At 38.3% G+C, this 14,916-nt stretch overlaps 1 protein-coding gene and 1 non-coding gene across 7 annotated transcripts in view; both read right to left on the bottom strand.

Annotated features, from left to right (window-relative positions):
• The window catches only part of CNOT1 (CCR4-NOT transcription complex subunit 1), a 111,670-nt gene that overhangs the window by 16,132 nt on the left and 80,622 nt on the right, over window positions 1-14,916 (bottom strand). For all 6 annotated transcript variants that reach the window (XM_044256030.1, XM_044256033.1, XM_044256032.1 and 3 more), the window contains exons 23-38: window positions 13,470-13,700; window positions 13,000-13,140; window positions 11,921-12,100; window positions 10,360-10,476; window positions 9,723-9,833; window positions 8,867-8,944; window positions 8,518-8,695; window positions 7,591-7,721; window positions 5,725-6,021; window positions 4,911-5,051; window positions 4,710-4,814; window positions 3,535-3,654; window positions 2,009-2,200; window positions 1,241-1,383; window positions 636-744; window positions 363-532 (exon numbers count right to left, since the gene is read on the bottom strand). In XM_044256030.1, coding sequence (XP_044111965.1) covers window positions 363-532; window positions 636-744; window positions 1,241-1,383; window positions 2,009-2,200; window positions 3,535-3,654; window positions 4,710-4,814; window positions 4,911-5,051; window positions 5,725-6,021; window positions 7,591-7,721; window positions 8,518-8,695; window positions 8,867-8,944; window positions 9,723-9,833; window positions 10,360-10,476; window positions 11,921-12,100; window positions 13,000-13,140; window positions 13,470-13,700 — 2,444 coding nt within the window. The remainder of the gene's footprint in view (window positions 1-362; window positions 533-635; window positions 745-1,240; window positions 1,384-2,008; window positions 2,201-3,534; window positions 3,655-4,709; window positions 4,815-4,910; window positions 5,052-5,724; window positions 6,022-7,590; window positions 7,722-8,517; window positions 8,696-8,866; window positions 8,945-9,722; window positions 9,834-10,359; window positions 10,477-11,920; window positions 12,101-12,999; window positions 13,141-13,469; window positions 13,701-14,916) is intronic.
• On the bottom strand, window positions 11,221-11,358 carry LOC122914877. The gene has a single exon (XR_006385941.1). It is a non-coding gene; the product is annotated as a small nucleolar RNA SNORA46 (small nucleolar RNA).

Here is a 14,916-nt window from a genome sequence, read left to right as displayed (position 1 = left end):
GTGCCATGGTTGGTTATGTATCTTAATTTCAACAATTCTCTGAGATATTTCTATTTTATTCAAGAAAAGGTAAATCAACGTATCAAAACTCCAATTTTAAAGTGGCAGAGGCAGGGCTTAAACACAGGGCTCTTGACACTAAGTCTAGTACTGTACATAATGCTTGCTCTAGAGCAAGAAGGCTGGGCAGTTAGTTAAGGCTTCATACTTCAAGAGACAATATTAGGTCAAACTAAAGCCTCCCACATACTATACGTACAGCAAGTTTTTACAGGTAATATTACTTATTAAGTCTGCACATTCATTTTTAAAGCTCCTTCATAGACTGAATACACAAAGATCCCCAAACACTTCATCCTCACCCTTCTGGAGCATTGCCTCTGGAGTGAGCATTAATCCTCATGAGAGTTTCAATGGTGTGGAATAGATCTGCCTCAGTAACATGAGCAACACTCCTTTCATCCACCAACAGGATTTTTACCAATTGCATAGCAAATGCCACAGCCATGTAGTTTAAACCATTCTCCATTGACTGGCAACACAAAAAGCACAATGTAAGATAGACAACACTTACAGCAAACACACATCCCAACTAACCAGAGTACCTTTCCTGTTTAAGAAAATTTCCTCCATACCTGAGCTAGGTGAAGATCATACTGCTGCATATTAACCAAATGATTACGAATGAGCAACTCCACTGCTTCCACATTGTATTTATATTCATCCCGACATTCAATTAGGCACCTAGAAGAAGTATTTCTTTAAAGGCCTAAATATACTGTTATCAAATAAACAACTTTATTCAATGGTAATTTATTCCAAATTAAGGATGCTTTGAGAACGAACAGCAAATTAGTATCTAAGATTCAAAACAGCCAATAATAAAATAGAAAAAAGACAACCCAGTGTTAAAACTCAAGCTTTGCTCTCAAAGTCTAGAAAGCAAAGGATTCCATTTAAGACAATGAAATATTTATATACGAACACCACTGCTATGAAATCACTAAAACCTTTAAAAACCAATGATACACAATTTATCCCCCAAAGCAAGGTACTGGTTTTCCACATTCATCATAGGCACCAAAGTGGAAAGGGCCAAGCAATCAACAATTCTCACTACTCAGGACTGGAACAAATGTCTCGCTTAACTTCTAGAAAAAGGAAATGTCTGGACATAAACAGGGCATGTATGTTAGAAACAGTCCAATAAACAGTGCTCTTCTCTAAGATGGTTACCGACCTTGTGATCTGTTTGTTACACCACGGAGACCCGTATGCCCGGCCATCTTGAAGAGCTTTTAAGACCAAAAGGTGGCACTCCCTGTAGCGCAGCAACAGGTCAGCATCAGCACCACTTGTGGCATCTAGTAAACCCTCTACAGCCTATGGAAGAAAAACAGTATTCACAAACATGGATAATATAGTACTTGACCCAACTATCAAAGACAAAACACAAACCTTAACAAAAACTACAACACACCCTCTAAAGCCTCCAGTGAACAATGTCTGCGCTCACCAAAATGCTTTTCACTTACCCTAACACACACACATACACACACACACACACTCTCTCTCTCTCTCCCTCTCTCTCTAAATTCTATCTAGTTTATGTTCACTGTGTTCTTCACATGACAGGCCCACTGTCCCTATACAGTCAAAGTCTAATGCTCCCTGCCAAACTTCCCACATTACCCAAGTACTTGGTATCAACCTATTCCTCCAAATCTAAACTGCTATCTTTTAAAGTTTCTTAACTGTATTTTCAAAAAGATCTTAATAGGAGAAAAAAAAAAAAAACTTTCCCATTTCACCGTCAGTAACTGCCACAACTACATTCTAGAGAAAATTACCTGCTTATTACTAAAAACAACTTGTTTTACCTTAATTTTAAAATCTTAAGATAACCTAAGGAGATGATGGCATGGGTCACTATTATTTACAAACCTAGTCTCTTCCTGCACTTGCTTCAAACCTCATCTCTTCTTAAAAGTAGCATTTAAGAACTAACCTTCTGGAGCAGTCCAAGAGCAGCTATGGCATCCCGAGAGTTTCGAGATAATACTACAACCTCCAAAAGACTTCTAAGAGCCTGAGCTTGAGGATTCATGGCCAAAGTTGGCGGGATGGCATGTAGGTGCTGCTCCAATTCTGTAATGCACTTATCATAAATTTGAGCTACATCATCTGTTGCCCAAGCTTGCTGTTTTAGAAAAGGAAACAACCAAGAAAGTCAAAAGCAATAATTTTTAAGGTTTTTTTTTCACCGGCTTATACATCAATTAAAAAGTCTTTTAGTATGTTTATATCCCTGAATTTTTTTGTTTTTAAAAAACAACTCTCCTCCCCACCGAAGATTTTATTTATTTGAGAGACAGCAATAGCTAGTGAGTACAGCAGCTGAGAGGAGAGGGTTCAGAAGTAGGCTCCTCACCAAGAAGGAAGCCCAACGCAAGGCTCGATCCCAGGACACTGGGACCATAACCTAAGCTGAAGGGAGACACTCAACCAACTGAGCCACCCAGGAGCGCCCCTCACCCATCAAAACATAGAGGGGCTCTTCCAGTCCCCTTCCTGAACTATTCGATCTTAATAACATTAGGTGGGGCAGTGCAAGCAAGGATGAGGGGAGGGGTATTTAATTTGATTGAAGAAAACCCACCAGACATCAACACAATCAAATAATCAAAGCAAGCAAAATAAATAATGGGGTAGAACACAGCCTAGGAAATCAGGTAATCTGAACAATGGAAAAATATAGTACTCAGTTCAAGTGTCAAAGCATGACAGAATAATAACACAGCATCATTTCTGTGATAAATATATCAAAGATGCTGGATCTGAATCTATTCCTGACAACATATTGGAAAAATGCAAATCAGGCCATTCTAAAAAATAACTGGCCTATAATCTGCATAAATGTTGAGGTCATGAAAGAGGAGGAAAAAGTGAGGTGCTATATCAGACTAACCTGGGGTAAATTTTAAAAATAAAACTAACTGAAATGTATGATTCTGAAATAGGTCCTTTTACTATAAAAAGGTGATACTGGGACATTTCATAAAACCTGAATGAGGTCTAAGGATTAGGTATTACTGTATCTGTAGTAACTTCCTGATTTCAACAGCTATACTACAGAATGTCTTTTTAGGTAACACACACCAAAGTTTTCAAGAGTGACTGGGGTATCAGGGTATCTTGCATTCAAATGGTTTAGGGGGAAAATGTTTTCCCATCCCTACATCTTCAACTTTTCTATATATATTTCAAACCCTTAGAAAATGTTTTTACAAAATACAGGCAAAGCCGTGGGGGTCACCATGTAAATTCCTCTAGTTAGTCCAAACATGAAAATGAACCTCATGCATTTTTTTTAACCACCCCCCATATGAACACAGCACATATGCTATGCTCAGTAACTGTGGGTACATTTTCCCCCTATAACTTAAGCTCACAGGAAGCAAGTGACAGATTAACACCTAAAAACATTCAAATTAAAATGTTAAACATTCGACTTAAACCCAGGCAACAATTTACCTTCATGGGTTGAGCTAAAAATCCTGTGGGCTGACTTAAATCATTTGTGGGCAGGAAGCCAGGCACATTGCGTGCAAACTCTTCGTAAACAGCCAGCTGCTTTGGGTCCACACCACCAACCTGTGAAGAAGAAAACCTATTTTGACAGGATCCTCTTCACAAACTAAAGGCAAGTTTTTTCAAAGTGGAAAGTCTGCATGGGAGTAAGCATAGGGGTTATTCTGAGAATGGATACAGGAGTCACTACAACATATTGATGTTGGATGCATGACTCAGTATGCACGCATCTGCACACAATTCACAGTGTTTCCCATTTCCCTGAATCATGTAAAAAGTGCCCGTCATTTATAAATTCATATGAGTTTTTCCACTGGAAAATGCCTCAAATAAAACCATACCAAGTGCAATTCTCCAAAAAAACTCGTAAAAATGATCAGATTTCTCACCTCATCTTCTCACCAACAGGTAGCAATAAAAACTTAAGTACCAGAAGGGAAGACCAAGTTGTGAAACACAAAAACTAACATGGACATGAACTCTTTATGGGAGCACTTCAACAACTGGGAGGTGTATACATCTAAGTTTATCTGTATTAATACACACATACACACATACACACATACACACACACACACACACACACACACCCTTTAAAGATTTTATCTTTAAGTAATCTCTCAAAGTAATTTTATCTTGGGGCACCTGGGTGGCTCAGTTAGTTAAGCGTCTGCCTTTGGCTAAGGTAATGATCCCAGGTCCTGGGATCGAGCTCCCTGCTCAGCCAGGGAGGCTGCTTTTTCCTCTCCCTTTGCCTGCCACTCACCCTGCTTGTGCTGTCAAATAAATAAATAAAATCTTTAAAAAAGAAGAAATAATCAAGTATCCCCCCCCAAAAAAAGAGAGAGAGAAGGTAATTTTAATTTAATTTTAATCCCTCATGTGAGGCTTGAACTCCATCCCTAAGATCAAGAGTCACACACTTTACCAACTGAGCCAGCCAGACACCCCTAAGGTACCTTCATGTGTTCTCCACAGATGGCCTTCAAATGATAGGCTGAGGTGGGATCTGTCTCAGAAACATCTAACATTTAACCCTACTGTCTTAAGAGTTTAAGCAACTAGAGCAGAAAGAAAACAAAGATGGGCAAGAGAGAGACAAAGCCCCCGGTTCTCACTTTTAGCCTGATTTGCTCTGGCATCCGCTCAGCTTGGTATGTTAACACAACAGGATCACAGTACCTGCGCCCTTCTTGCCTAGCATGTTTTCTCAGTTCAAATTCCTGCAAATAAAAAAAAGTCACTGAGGTTCTTGTTATGAGGCATTTTCTTAAATAGGAAAAAAAAAAATACTTAAATGGCAAATGCTAAACACTTACAGTTGCTAATCTCTTATCCATCTCGGGGCCTGCTTTTTCTACTGCAGTCTTCTGAATAAAACAGCAAGCTAATTCACAATTGTCCTGAGCTAACTGAGCAGCTGCCTGATCCATCATTTCCCTTTGTTGTGGGGATGCGGTCTATTGGAAGGGGAAAAGACAGAATGAAAACAATTTAAAAAGTTTTCTGTGGATGGACAAGACAGGTAAAAAAACAGGAAATGCAGTGCCTAGACAAATTTTACATGTTCTGACTTATGACTCATTAGCTATGACCATGAAATAGCCTAATCATCATCTTCATCTGTATATAAGATGAAAACAGTACTCACCCAAAACATTTTACTTATCAGGCAATTATGAAAATGGTGAAGAAATACATGAACAGTAAAGCAGTTTTTAATAAAAGTCATTATTAATCATGACATGTAAGACCCAAAATTAGTAACTGAGTTACTTGAAGAAAGTGTGCATGTTTGTGTTTATGTGTACACATACAAAGTCACTTTCCATTGTTTTGTATTGTCCTATTTCCAAGTGTTTTAATCTAAATTCTTAATGATAAACAAAAACAAGATTATTAACTTAAGCATTTTTAAAAATTCTTCATTTCTTTAAACAATATCTGGATATCTACTACCTGAAAAACACTATGTTGAGGGATATAATAGTAAGCAAAAACAAACATGATGCTTCACCTCACAGAATTTACAATCTAAGACAAAGAAAGACATCAAATTTGGTGATATGTAAAGAAAAAGAACGTCTTTCAGGCAAGCAGTAAGATACTATACCAAAAACATAACCAACATACACGAAGGGCTGATGCAAAGCTGTTTTTCAGGTTGGTAGATATGCTCATTAGCAGAGGTTCCCTGCAGGTAATCATAGCCATTCCAGCTGTTAAATTACGCATCATGTGATGAGCTGCTATTCGCATTCGAGATTCCTCAGAATCCAGGGCAAAATCCTTCCTGACTATTTGCTCACAAGTAGTCATAGCAATCTTAATCGATCGATCCACCACAGGATGGACCAGCTCCTGAACAGCCCGTTCAATTGCCTGGCGCACACACTGCTTCAACTGTGGATGGGCCTGAAACAAGGGAATCTAGGTGGGGAAAAAACAAGTTAAGTCAACAGCTTATTTAAGTAAGACAACCCAACTTTCATCAGTAATCACACCCATGATTTTGGAAGTTACTTCAGTATTAACCATTAACTACCAATTTCTACTTAAACCAATGAAGAACACAAGAAATAGAAGCTAAGCTACAAAGAGAGCAGTATTCCCATACCTTATGATATATGATAAGAGATAGAGTCTTCGGTTTTTAAAAAGTCTTATGGGCAAATTTTTTATTACTGGATGATTACCTGCTTCCTTAGTTAAAATGTGTGCCTTAAGTACTCTTTTGTTAAAGATTTTTATTTATTTATTTGAGAGACAGAAAGAGAGAGCACATGAGCACAAGAGCCAGGGCAGAAGGAGAAGCAGACTCCCGGCTAAGCAGGGAGCCCAACACGGGGCTGGATCCCAGGACTCTGAAATCATGACCTGAGCCAAAGGCAAATACTTAACAAACAGAGTCACCCAGGTGCCCCATGTGGGCACTTAAAGTGACTTCTTTAGCTGCTTGGAGTAACGCAAATGAATCAAAGATTTCTAAGAGAAAAAGAGATTTCTAAAAAAGCACTACCACAAATAATTCCTCAGAATACCAAACATTTTACACTACCATACGTTGAAGCCAATTCGCTTCACTTGGAAAACTATTTCCAATCTTTTATCTCTAAAACAAACTATGCCCTAATACTCAGTTGGTCTCTTTAACTCAATGTCCTTGCAAGAAATTTTTTAAATACTCATGAGGGATATATTAAGTATTCAGATTACTGACAGTATTATAAAGGGAACCACAATTTGTAGATCTAGCCCTAACCCCAACAAAAAATAGGATGAGGGTTAAAATAGCTCTTTCAAAATCCTTTTATGTTCTTTAAATAAAAAGGGGCTCACTGTATTCACGTTACTCCTATATGTGTGAACATTTTCAGTTTCTAAAAAACAAAGACCATGAATACTCCAAGTACCTGATTCTGAACAAGTGTTAAGCAGAATAAAAGATAATCATCACTCTGAACATACAGAGTAACATACTACCTTTCAAATGTAGGAATTTTATAGACCAAATCAAACTTCCTCCTAGAACTAGGCTACAGAAATACAACTAAAAGTGTTAAGTCCCACTTCTAGACCCTGGCCTGGAGATTTCACATACACACACGGGAATCAGCTCAGTTCAAACTACCTGCCAGGAGAGGTCATAATGCAAGGCTAAGGGTGACATGATAATGAAAATAAAGAGCAAAAAGCTATAAACACACTAAAGATCTTTTGACCTGTGGAAGGAATTCCTGGCGATTGTGATTAAACTGCCAGCTACTTACTATCTCAGGATTTGGATATGAGGAACAACTATAGACGATGTCTAGTCACAATAACTATTTTTAGAGTAGGAAAAAAGCCAAGCTGTACTACAGAGCAGTTCCCAGTTCCTGCTCTCCGCACAAAAGTCTACACACTAAGAATCCAGAAGAAATGGCGAGAAGAAAAAGAAGGTGACCAGTTTATCTTGTCACAAAGTAGGAAATGGGGTATGGAGCAGTGTTTACATACCGTTGGATTTAGGGTAATGTGTGGTGCCAGGCCTGCAAGGGAATAGACATTGATGTCGTGGTAGCTGTACTGTGGTTGTGGTGGAACCGTGGCTGTACAAGTGGTACTGGTAGCTGGTGTTGTAGAAGTTGCTAAATGTTAAGAGATAAAATAAAAGCTAATAAAAAGCATACTTCTTGATTTTATTGTAACATTAGCAGGCTCTCAAAGAGATTAGTCTCTTGGAGGACTTGGGGGAATGGCACAAGTCACATTTTTTCCACCCTAAATTATAAGAAAACTTCTCTTGTTTTAAACAGACATTTGAACAAAGTATGTAAAACTAGGTCAGTGACAATGCCCCAGGGCAAATCAACAACTGGGAGGACATGCTTCATTAAGAAGCCCAAGCCTTGTTGAATTACTCTTTCTTATAGGTATCTATTTCCAGTCTAGGCTATTCCCTGGTTTTACTTGGAGATTCTCAGCCATTGAGGACTGAGAGAGAATGAAAGCTGGTTTATCCTAACACACTTCCCAATCTTTTTTCCCCAACACTTCTACAGCTCCCACACTTCCAATCTATGTGATCCAAGTATAATAATTCACCCCCCACCCCTGGCAGATCTAACTGGTTGTCTGGCCAGCCCAAAATTTGAGGAATAACAGAGACCATCATACCATTCAGTTTCTTCTGAGACCTCAAACAATGTAAAAGATAACCTTAGTTGGGTTATGATTAATGATGCTTAATTAAGAATACCATATGAATTCTAATACCTAAGACAATGCCTATACATAACTAACTTTTACTTAATTTAGGTGGCTCACCTAAGTATATAAAATTTTAGCACCACATTACGTGGAAAATCACAACTTTCTATATGCATGAAGACGTACCATTTAAGAAAACCTTCTGGTAAGGAAAGGGCTAATTATGACACTTACTTGTGGTTGTGATGGGAGGGAGTTCTTCTGGCTGCTTGACATCTTTCTTTGGAGCAGAGAGTTGCTCATCTAAGTTCTTTAGGCGATCTTTATCCTTTAGGAGGTTTCCAGGTTTTAGTTCATTGATGTCTAGTGCAAGGTTCTTACAGAGGACCTCAATCTCAAACTTCAAGTTTAACTGCATAATTCAAATATTCAAAAAGAATTTTTTTTAATGTAGATTTATTCACAATATATACTACTCTTACCCAAACGTTAGGGTTACCCCAACTATCCTCTACTTCTCCTGTAAATTTTAATAATGTGACGACACAGAATGTTCTAAAGGATAAAGCAGCAATAAATTTACCTTTAAGTCATGTTCTTGATGTAGCTCTGCTAACACATTCATAATTGCCATTGTCCAGGGGTTGGGTGGCCTAAAAACCTAAAGAAAAGCTATTATGTTAAGGGGGCCACCAAAATCATCTTTTAATTTGTATTACATAAAACAGCTATAGAGAGGGCGCCTGGGTGGCTCAGTGGGTTAAGCCTCTGCCTTCGGCTCAGGTCATGATCCCAGGGTCCTGGGATCGAGCCCCGCATCAGGCTCTCTGCTCAGCAGGGAGCCTGCTTCCCCTCCTTTCTCTCTCTGCCTGCCTCTCTGCCTACTTGTGATCTCTGTCAAATAAATAAATAAAATATTCAAAAAAACAAAAACAGCTGTAAGGGGCACTGGGTCCTAATTCCTTAAGCATCTGCCTTCGGCTGGGGTCATGATCCCAGGGTCTTGGGACTGAGCCCCACATTGGGCTCCCCGCTCAGCGGGAAGTCTGCTCCTCCCTCTCCCACTCTCCCCATTTGTGTTCCCTCTTTTACTGTGTGTCTCTCTTCATCACATGAAAAAAAAAAAAAAAAAAAACAACTTAGGATAAGTAATAAAATTTTAAGAATTAAAAAAAATAAAAGTTAAGCACTTATACCCATATGGCCATAACAAAACCCTTGGGTTTCCCATCTATATATTTTAGGAAAACACCAAAACCTAAAGCCATCCTTTAAAATCATGCTACTTTAGCCTCTCATACTCGAAATCCGAGTTTCCCTGAGGAAGCCTGACTAAACTTGCTCTGTGTTCACAGAAACTAAAATAATCTCTTGCACTTTTGCTGAAACAAACTAACTCTTAAAAATCAACCACCAATAAAATATTAAAATATACTCACCACACTACGAATGCTAGATTCTAAGACTTTGGCAACAAAGGGAACTACGTAGAGCAACTCTTGCTGTCCTTTAACATAAGCCTCAAGCAGCAAAGACTTTACATCCAAGTCCTAAAATAAGAAAAATATATTTTTTTTAAAAGCTAGGAATGTATTTCAAAACTCCTCACGAAGTACCAAAAAAAAAAATATCTTGCCAAACTCATTTCCAAATTAGGAATCAATATAATATGACTCTTGCCTTACAGAAAGGGATGACAGACCTTACTGGCTTTTGCTTATCCCGCTTAGCAATGCAGGATCATGAGCATGCAAGTGGATTCAAAACATGGGCCAAACTCTTACGAACACCCAATCATCTTTAAAATAGCCCGAAATAGGGGCACCTGCGTGGCTCAGTGGATTAAGCCTCTGCCTTTGGCCCAGGTCATGATCCCAGGGTCCTGGGATCGAGCCCCGCGTCCGGCTCTCTGCTCAGCAGGGAGCCTGCTTCCCTTCCTCTCTACCTGCCTCTCTGCCTACTTGTGATCTCTGTCAAATAAATAAATAAATAAATAGCCCCAAATAAAGTCAAGATTTTTAAACAAAATACACTGTATGAACATTCTCAAGTTTTACATGGACCCCTGAAACTCACAGTGTGTAAGATGGGTTTATTTTTAGCTAGTGTTATCATTCCTAGCCAATGTCCCAAATTCTTCAGCAAAGAACGATCTGAAAAATTCGCTGCAGCTTTATCAGAAGTCAGGAGCACCTGAAATGGTACAGGATTAAGAAAGATAAAAAATGAGCTTAAGAAAAAAAATTCTCAACTGAATGTTTGGAACTCCTCCTTATCCTATGTTAAAAATGAGCCCTCAATTCTGAGAACATGCCCCCACATTAGATCTATTCCATATTATCAGAGTATAAATACACAAGGTTAAGGGGTCATGTATAGTCCTACAGAAAAGTATTTGAAAATTGAAGGTTTTCGTGAGTTTTGAAGCAGACACCCAATTGCAATTCTAGTTTTGAAGAGCCAAATTCAATTCAAATGATAATAAACCTATGCTTCCAAGTCATTCAAGACAACAAGCATATGGAGAAATGTAACCAGTATCACAGTACTGAGTGCAATCTTTAGCATTATCTAGGTCACTATGTATCTCTACAGAGAACTAAAATAGCTTTTTGAAATACAGTATAATAATGCTTAAATGCTTCTTTTAAATTTTCTAGAATACCTATTTATTTCATTAATCGCTTCTTTTAAAATTTCTAAAATACCTGTTTCATTAATTCTCTAGTTACTTTCCTAAAGGGGATATAACCACCACATGAGTTTGTTTGGGGGCACGTACACACATCCATGTGCAACATGTTACACCTTAAAATTTATGGCTATCAAGTTGTAATTTCAATTTGTTTAAAAGAATCTTGAAATTGTGCTCCACAATATGTGCATACGTTCATATCCCAATCACAATTTTAATCAGATAAAAAAGGGTGAATATAGTTATGTTCCTTAACCCTATCCAGCAACAGCAGAATGGCACAAAGTCAGCTGTGCAACAGAAAGAGCCAGGAATTCTTTTGCACTACAGCGTAACCAAGAATGGGGAAAATTCCCATCCACAGGTTTAAATATAGTGCTAGTTCCTAAACCACTACCCCAAGTTATTCATGAAAGAATGATGACAGCTGTATGCTGGTTTTCTTGAAACATTATTCTTCCTGAGAAATAAAATACCTATTTTTATGGGACAAGTGTTAGCACATTAGGAAAACTCGGGACTCTGAACTGCTGAGAATCCTTTACAATAGCTATAATTGAGGTTACGGTACAGAGCTACATGGCACTTAATAAGAAATCAAAGGCTCAATGCAGCACTGTCTTTATAATACATAAAGCTATTAACAATCTAAATATTCATCAGCAATAAATATACAGACAATGGATTTCTGTAAGACAATTAAAAAGAACCTGAGGGACTAGAGTTCAGAGCATATTACAAATATGAAGAGGAGACATTAACAGGGCTAAGATTTAAAACATGCACGGAATGAGGAAAACAAAATCAGAATAGGAGAATTACTTTCCAAGTAAACAGTAAATGTCTATGTAACTAAATTCTTCATGAATCTACTTGTACAATCAAGTATTTCCAAATTCAAAACAGTAATGAAAAAAAAAAAACAGAAGAACTAAATCTTACTTTGATGTTTCTGTAGGTCTCATTCAGAACCATCTTATTAAATTCAGGGTTCTTCAGCGTGTCAAGGAAGTTTGAATAGAGGCTGTGAAAGTTTGGCTCAATACTGACTCTCTTCATAACCAGGTACTGTGAAACCCAAGGCATAAATTCTTCCTTCACAGTTTCCTTTAGTTCTTCAACCTAGCCAACCAATGCAACACAGAAGTACACAATTAAAAGATAATACAGTTTTGTGGGTTTTTGTTGTGAACACTACAATATGTAGCATGTGGCTCCTTGCAAAATCAGATGCTCAAGCGCCACCCTTTATCCCCCCCGCCATCAGACACATGCTATGAAGTACTGTATATTCAATTCCATGTTAGTATACAGTCATCTCTCAAACTGTGCATTGATTAGGACTAAAAATCTATAGCTCCTTTCAGCTTTAAAATTATAAAACATGAAGTCCCTCACCCCCACCATTCCCAACTCTTCATTTGACCAAAATTGCATAAATTATTAATGTACAACCTGCTATTAAGAGACCTAACACCGGAACCATGTTTTCCTAAATTTCCAACTCCAGGAAACTTCTCTTCCAAAAGGACACTCCCCCAATCAATTCTGGAGGGATTTTGAAAGATGGTGTATGTGTAATATCTCAAAAATTACTTGTTCAGGCTAATATTACCAGCTAACATAGGCACTTCCAATACCTTACATATAATCTTGAAAAGCAATGGTCATTTTTTGTGCTTTGTACAAAGTTACCTCAGGTATTAGACATCTAATAAAAGCTCTGAATGGTCTCTGGGAAAACATGACTTGCAACGTGGTACAAATGAAACCCTCCACCATGACGAGACCACTGAGTTTATTTCAAAAGCCTGTAAAACTTGTTGCAAAACTAATGCTACTTAATGTCTGCAAAAACCACAGCCACTAGTTGTATATCCTCATTCCCTTCGTTTTGATTCTATTACTTCCACCTTTAAAGTATTACAAAGGGTGCAGAATATCAAGTATAAATCACCCAACTCATTACGGTAAGAACAGACAGCATTCACAATGTATATAAACTATTATATCATGCTCACCTTTTGGGTCATATTCGATTGTGAGAGATTATTGAAGATAAAAGCAATTTTCTCTTGGATATTTTCTGGGGGCTCTACAATTCTTTCAGTTTGATCTGTGGCCACAAGCAACGTGTCTATATTTGTAGTATTAATAGAAGGCTAAAAAACAAAAACAAAAACAAAAAACATAAACATAAACTGAAATGCCCGCTTAACAAATCCCAGGGAAAGATGCATACCAATTCTTTTAAAAAAAAAAAAAACATACACATGATATATACAGCTATGTACTCTAAGCGTTGGCCAGAATATGTATTGATATAGTGCCTGTCTTTGAGAAATCTGGGGAGGGAAGATACAGAGGGAGAAATGCTGGTCTTTATACTTTCAGCAGGCATGTGTTACTTATAATAAAATTAAAATACATGCTCACTACTGGAGACATTACAACACTAACAGACCTGAGGAAAGAAGAGAGATTTACTTACTGGCACATCTTTCTTAAAGCTGACTCCGGTTGGCCTGGTGACTGTAACCGTTTTAGCAACAGTGGTGGTTGTTGAGGTGGTTACCATCGTGCTAACCTGACCAGCAAGGGGAGCTTTTGCTGGAACCTGGGCCTGAGCCTGGGCCTGAGCCAGTGCAATACTTCCAGGGGTTGTGATAGAGCCCTGCATTTTCACAGGAGGATCTCTAGACTGTTGTCCATATTCAATATACTAGGAGAAGGGAGAGAATAAGATATTAAAAAGACTTCTTAATCAAAACTGAAAGTGCTTAATTATACTCCTCTAACTTCTGAGAGGGGATATCCCTTACTCCCTGCCCCATTCTGGTCCATATTCCTATACATAATATACATAAGTAGATACCACAGGGCTCTTTGGAAAGTAAAATAATTATGTCTTACAATATTACAAGGGAACTAGACAAGCAAAACAACTTTCAAAACAGCCACCACCAATGCCTGCATTTACTTTCATAAATCCCTTAATATATGTAAACTTTAACATCTTTAAATTTCTATACTTAATTTTTTAAAAGATTTTATTTATTTATTTGACAGAGAGCAGGAGAGCACAGGCATGGGGAGCAGGAGAGGGAGAAGCAGGCTTCCCTCTGAGCAGAGCGCCCAATGCAGGACCTGATCCCAGGACTCAGACCATGACCTGAGCTGAAGGAAGCTGCTTAACTGAGTCGCCCAGGCACCCCTAAATTTCTATACTACATTGATCTCTTTTACTGGATGCTAATAAGAAACCTAAGGACCAAAAATGAGTTATTTCTCAATAACTATATTACTATGAAACAAAGAAACACACTGTTGAAAGCCAAGTCAGCTAGACCCAAAGAAGCAGGAAGGCAGACTTCTTTCCATTTCATAGACCACTCAACCTCCTTTCCACAACGAATTAGAAAACTGATAAAGAGCTCCTAATCCTATTCCCAGCAGTCCATGCCTGAACAAAACAAAAACTACTACCCAGCCGCACCGAGGTGGCTCAGTCAGTTAAGCATCTGGCTCTTCATTTCAGTTCAGGTATCATCTCAGGGTTGTGAGATCAAGCCCCAAATCAGGCTCTCCCCTGGGTGAAGAGCCTGCTTAAGATCCTCTCCCCCCCCTGCCCCTCCCCAGCTCTAAACAAACAAACAAACAAATGACTACTATCTAGATATATAACTTTATTTAAGAAGGACATTCTCAAGGCTTCTAAGTGGCACAGTCACTTAAGCACCCTACTTTTGGTTTTGGCTCAGGTCATGATCTCAGGGTCCTAAAATTGAGCCAGGTGTTGGGCTCCATGTTCATCAGGAGCTTAAGACTCTCTGTCCTCTAACCCTTTCCCTTGCTTTTGATAAAAAATAAATCTTCAAAAAAAAGATAAATAAAGGGTATTTTCAAGTAGGAAAGACAATCTCTGAATAAAGCACAGC

Source organism: Neovison vison, chromosome 7 (genome assembly GCF_020171115.1).
Source record: "Neovison vison isolate M4711 chromosome 7, ASM_NN_V1, whole genome shotgun sequence".
Classification (NCBI taxonomy): Eukaryota; Metazoa; Chordata; class Mammalia; order Carnivora; family Mustelidae; genus Neogale; species Neogale vison.
Note: the sequence above shows the minus strand (reverse complement) of the source record. Positions and strands in the feature narration are given on the sequence as shown.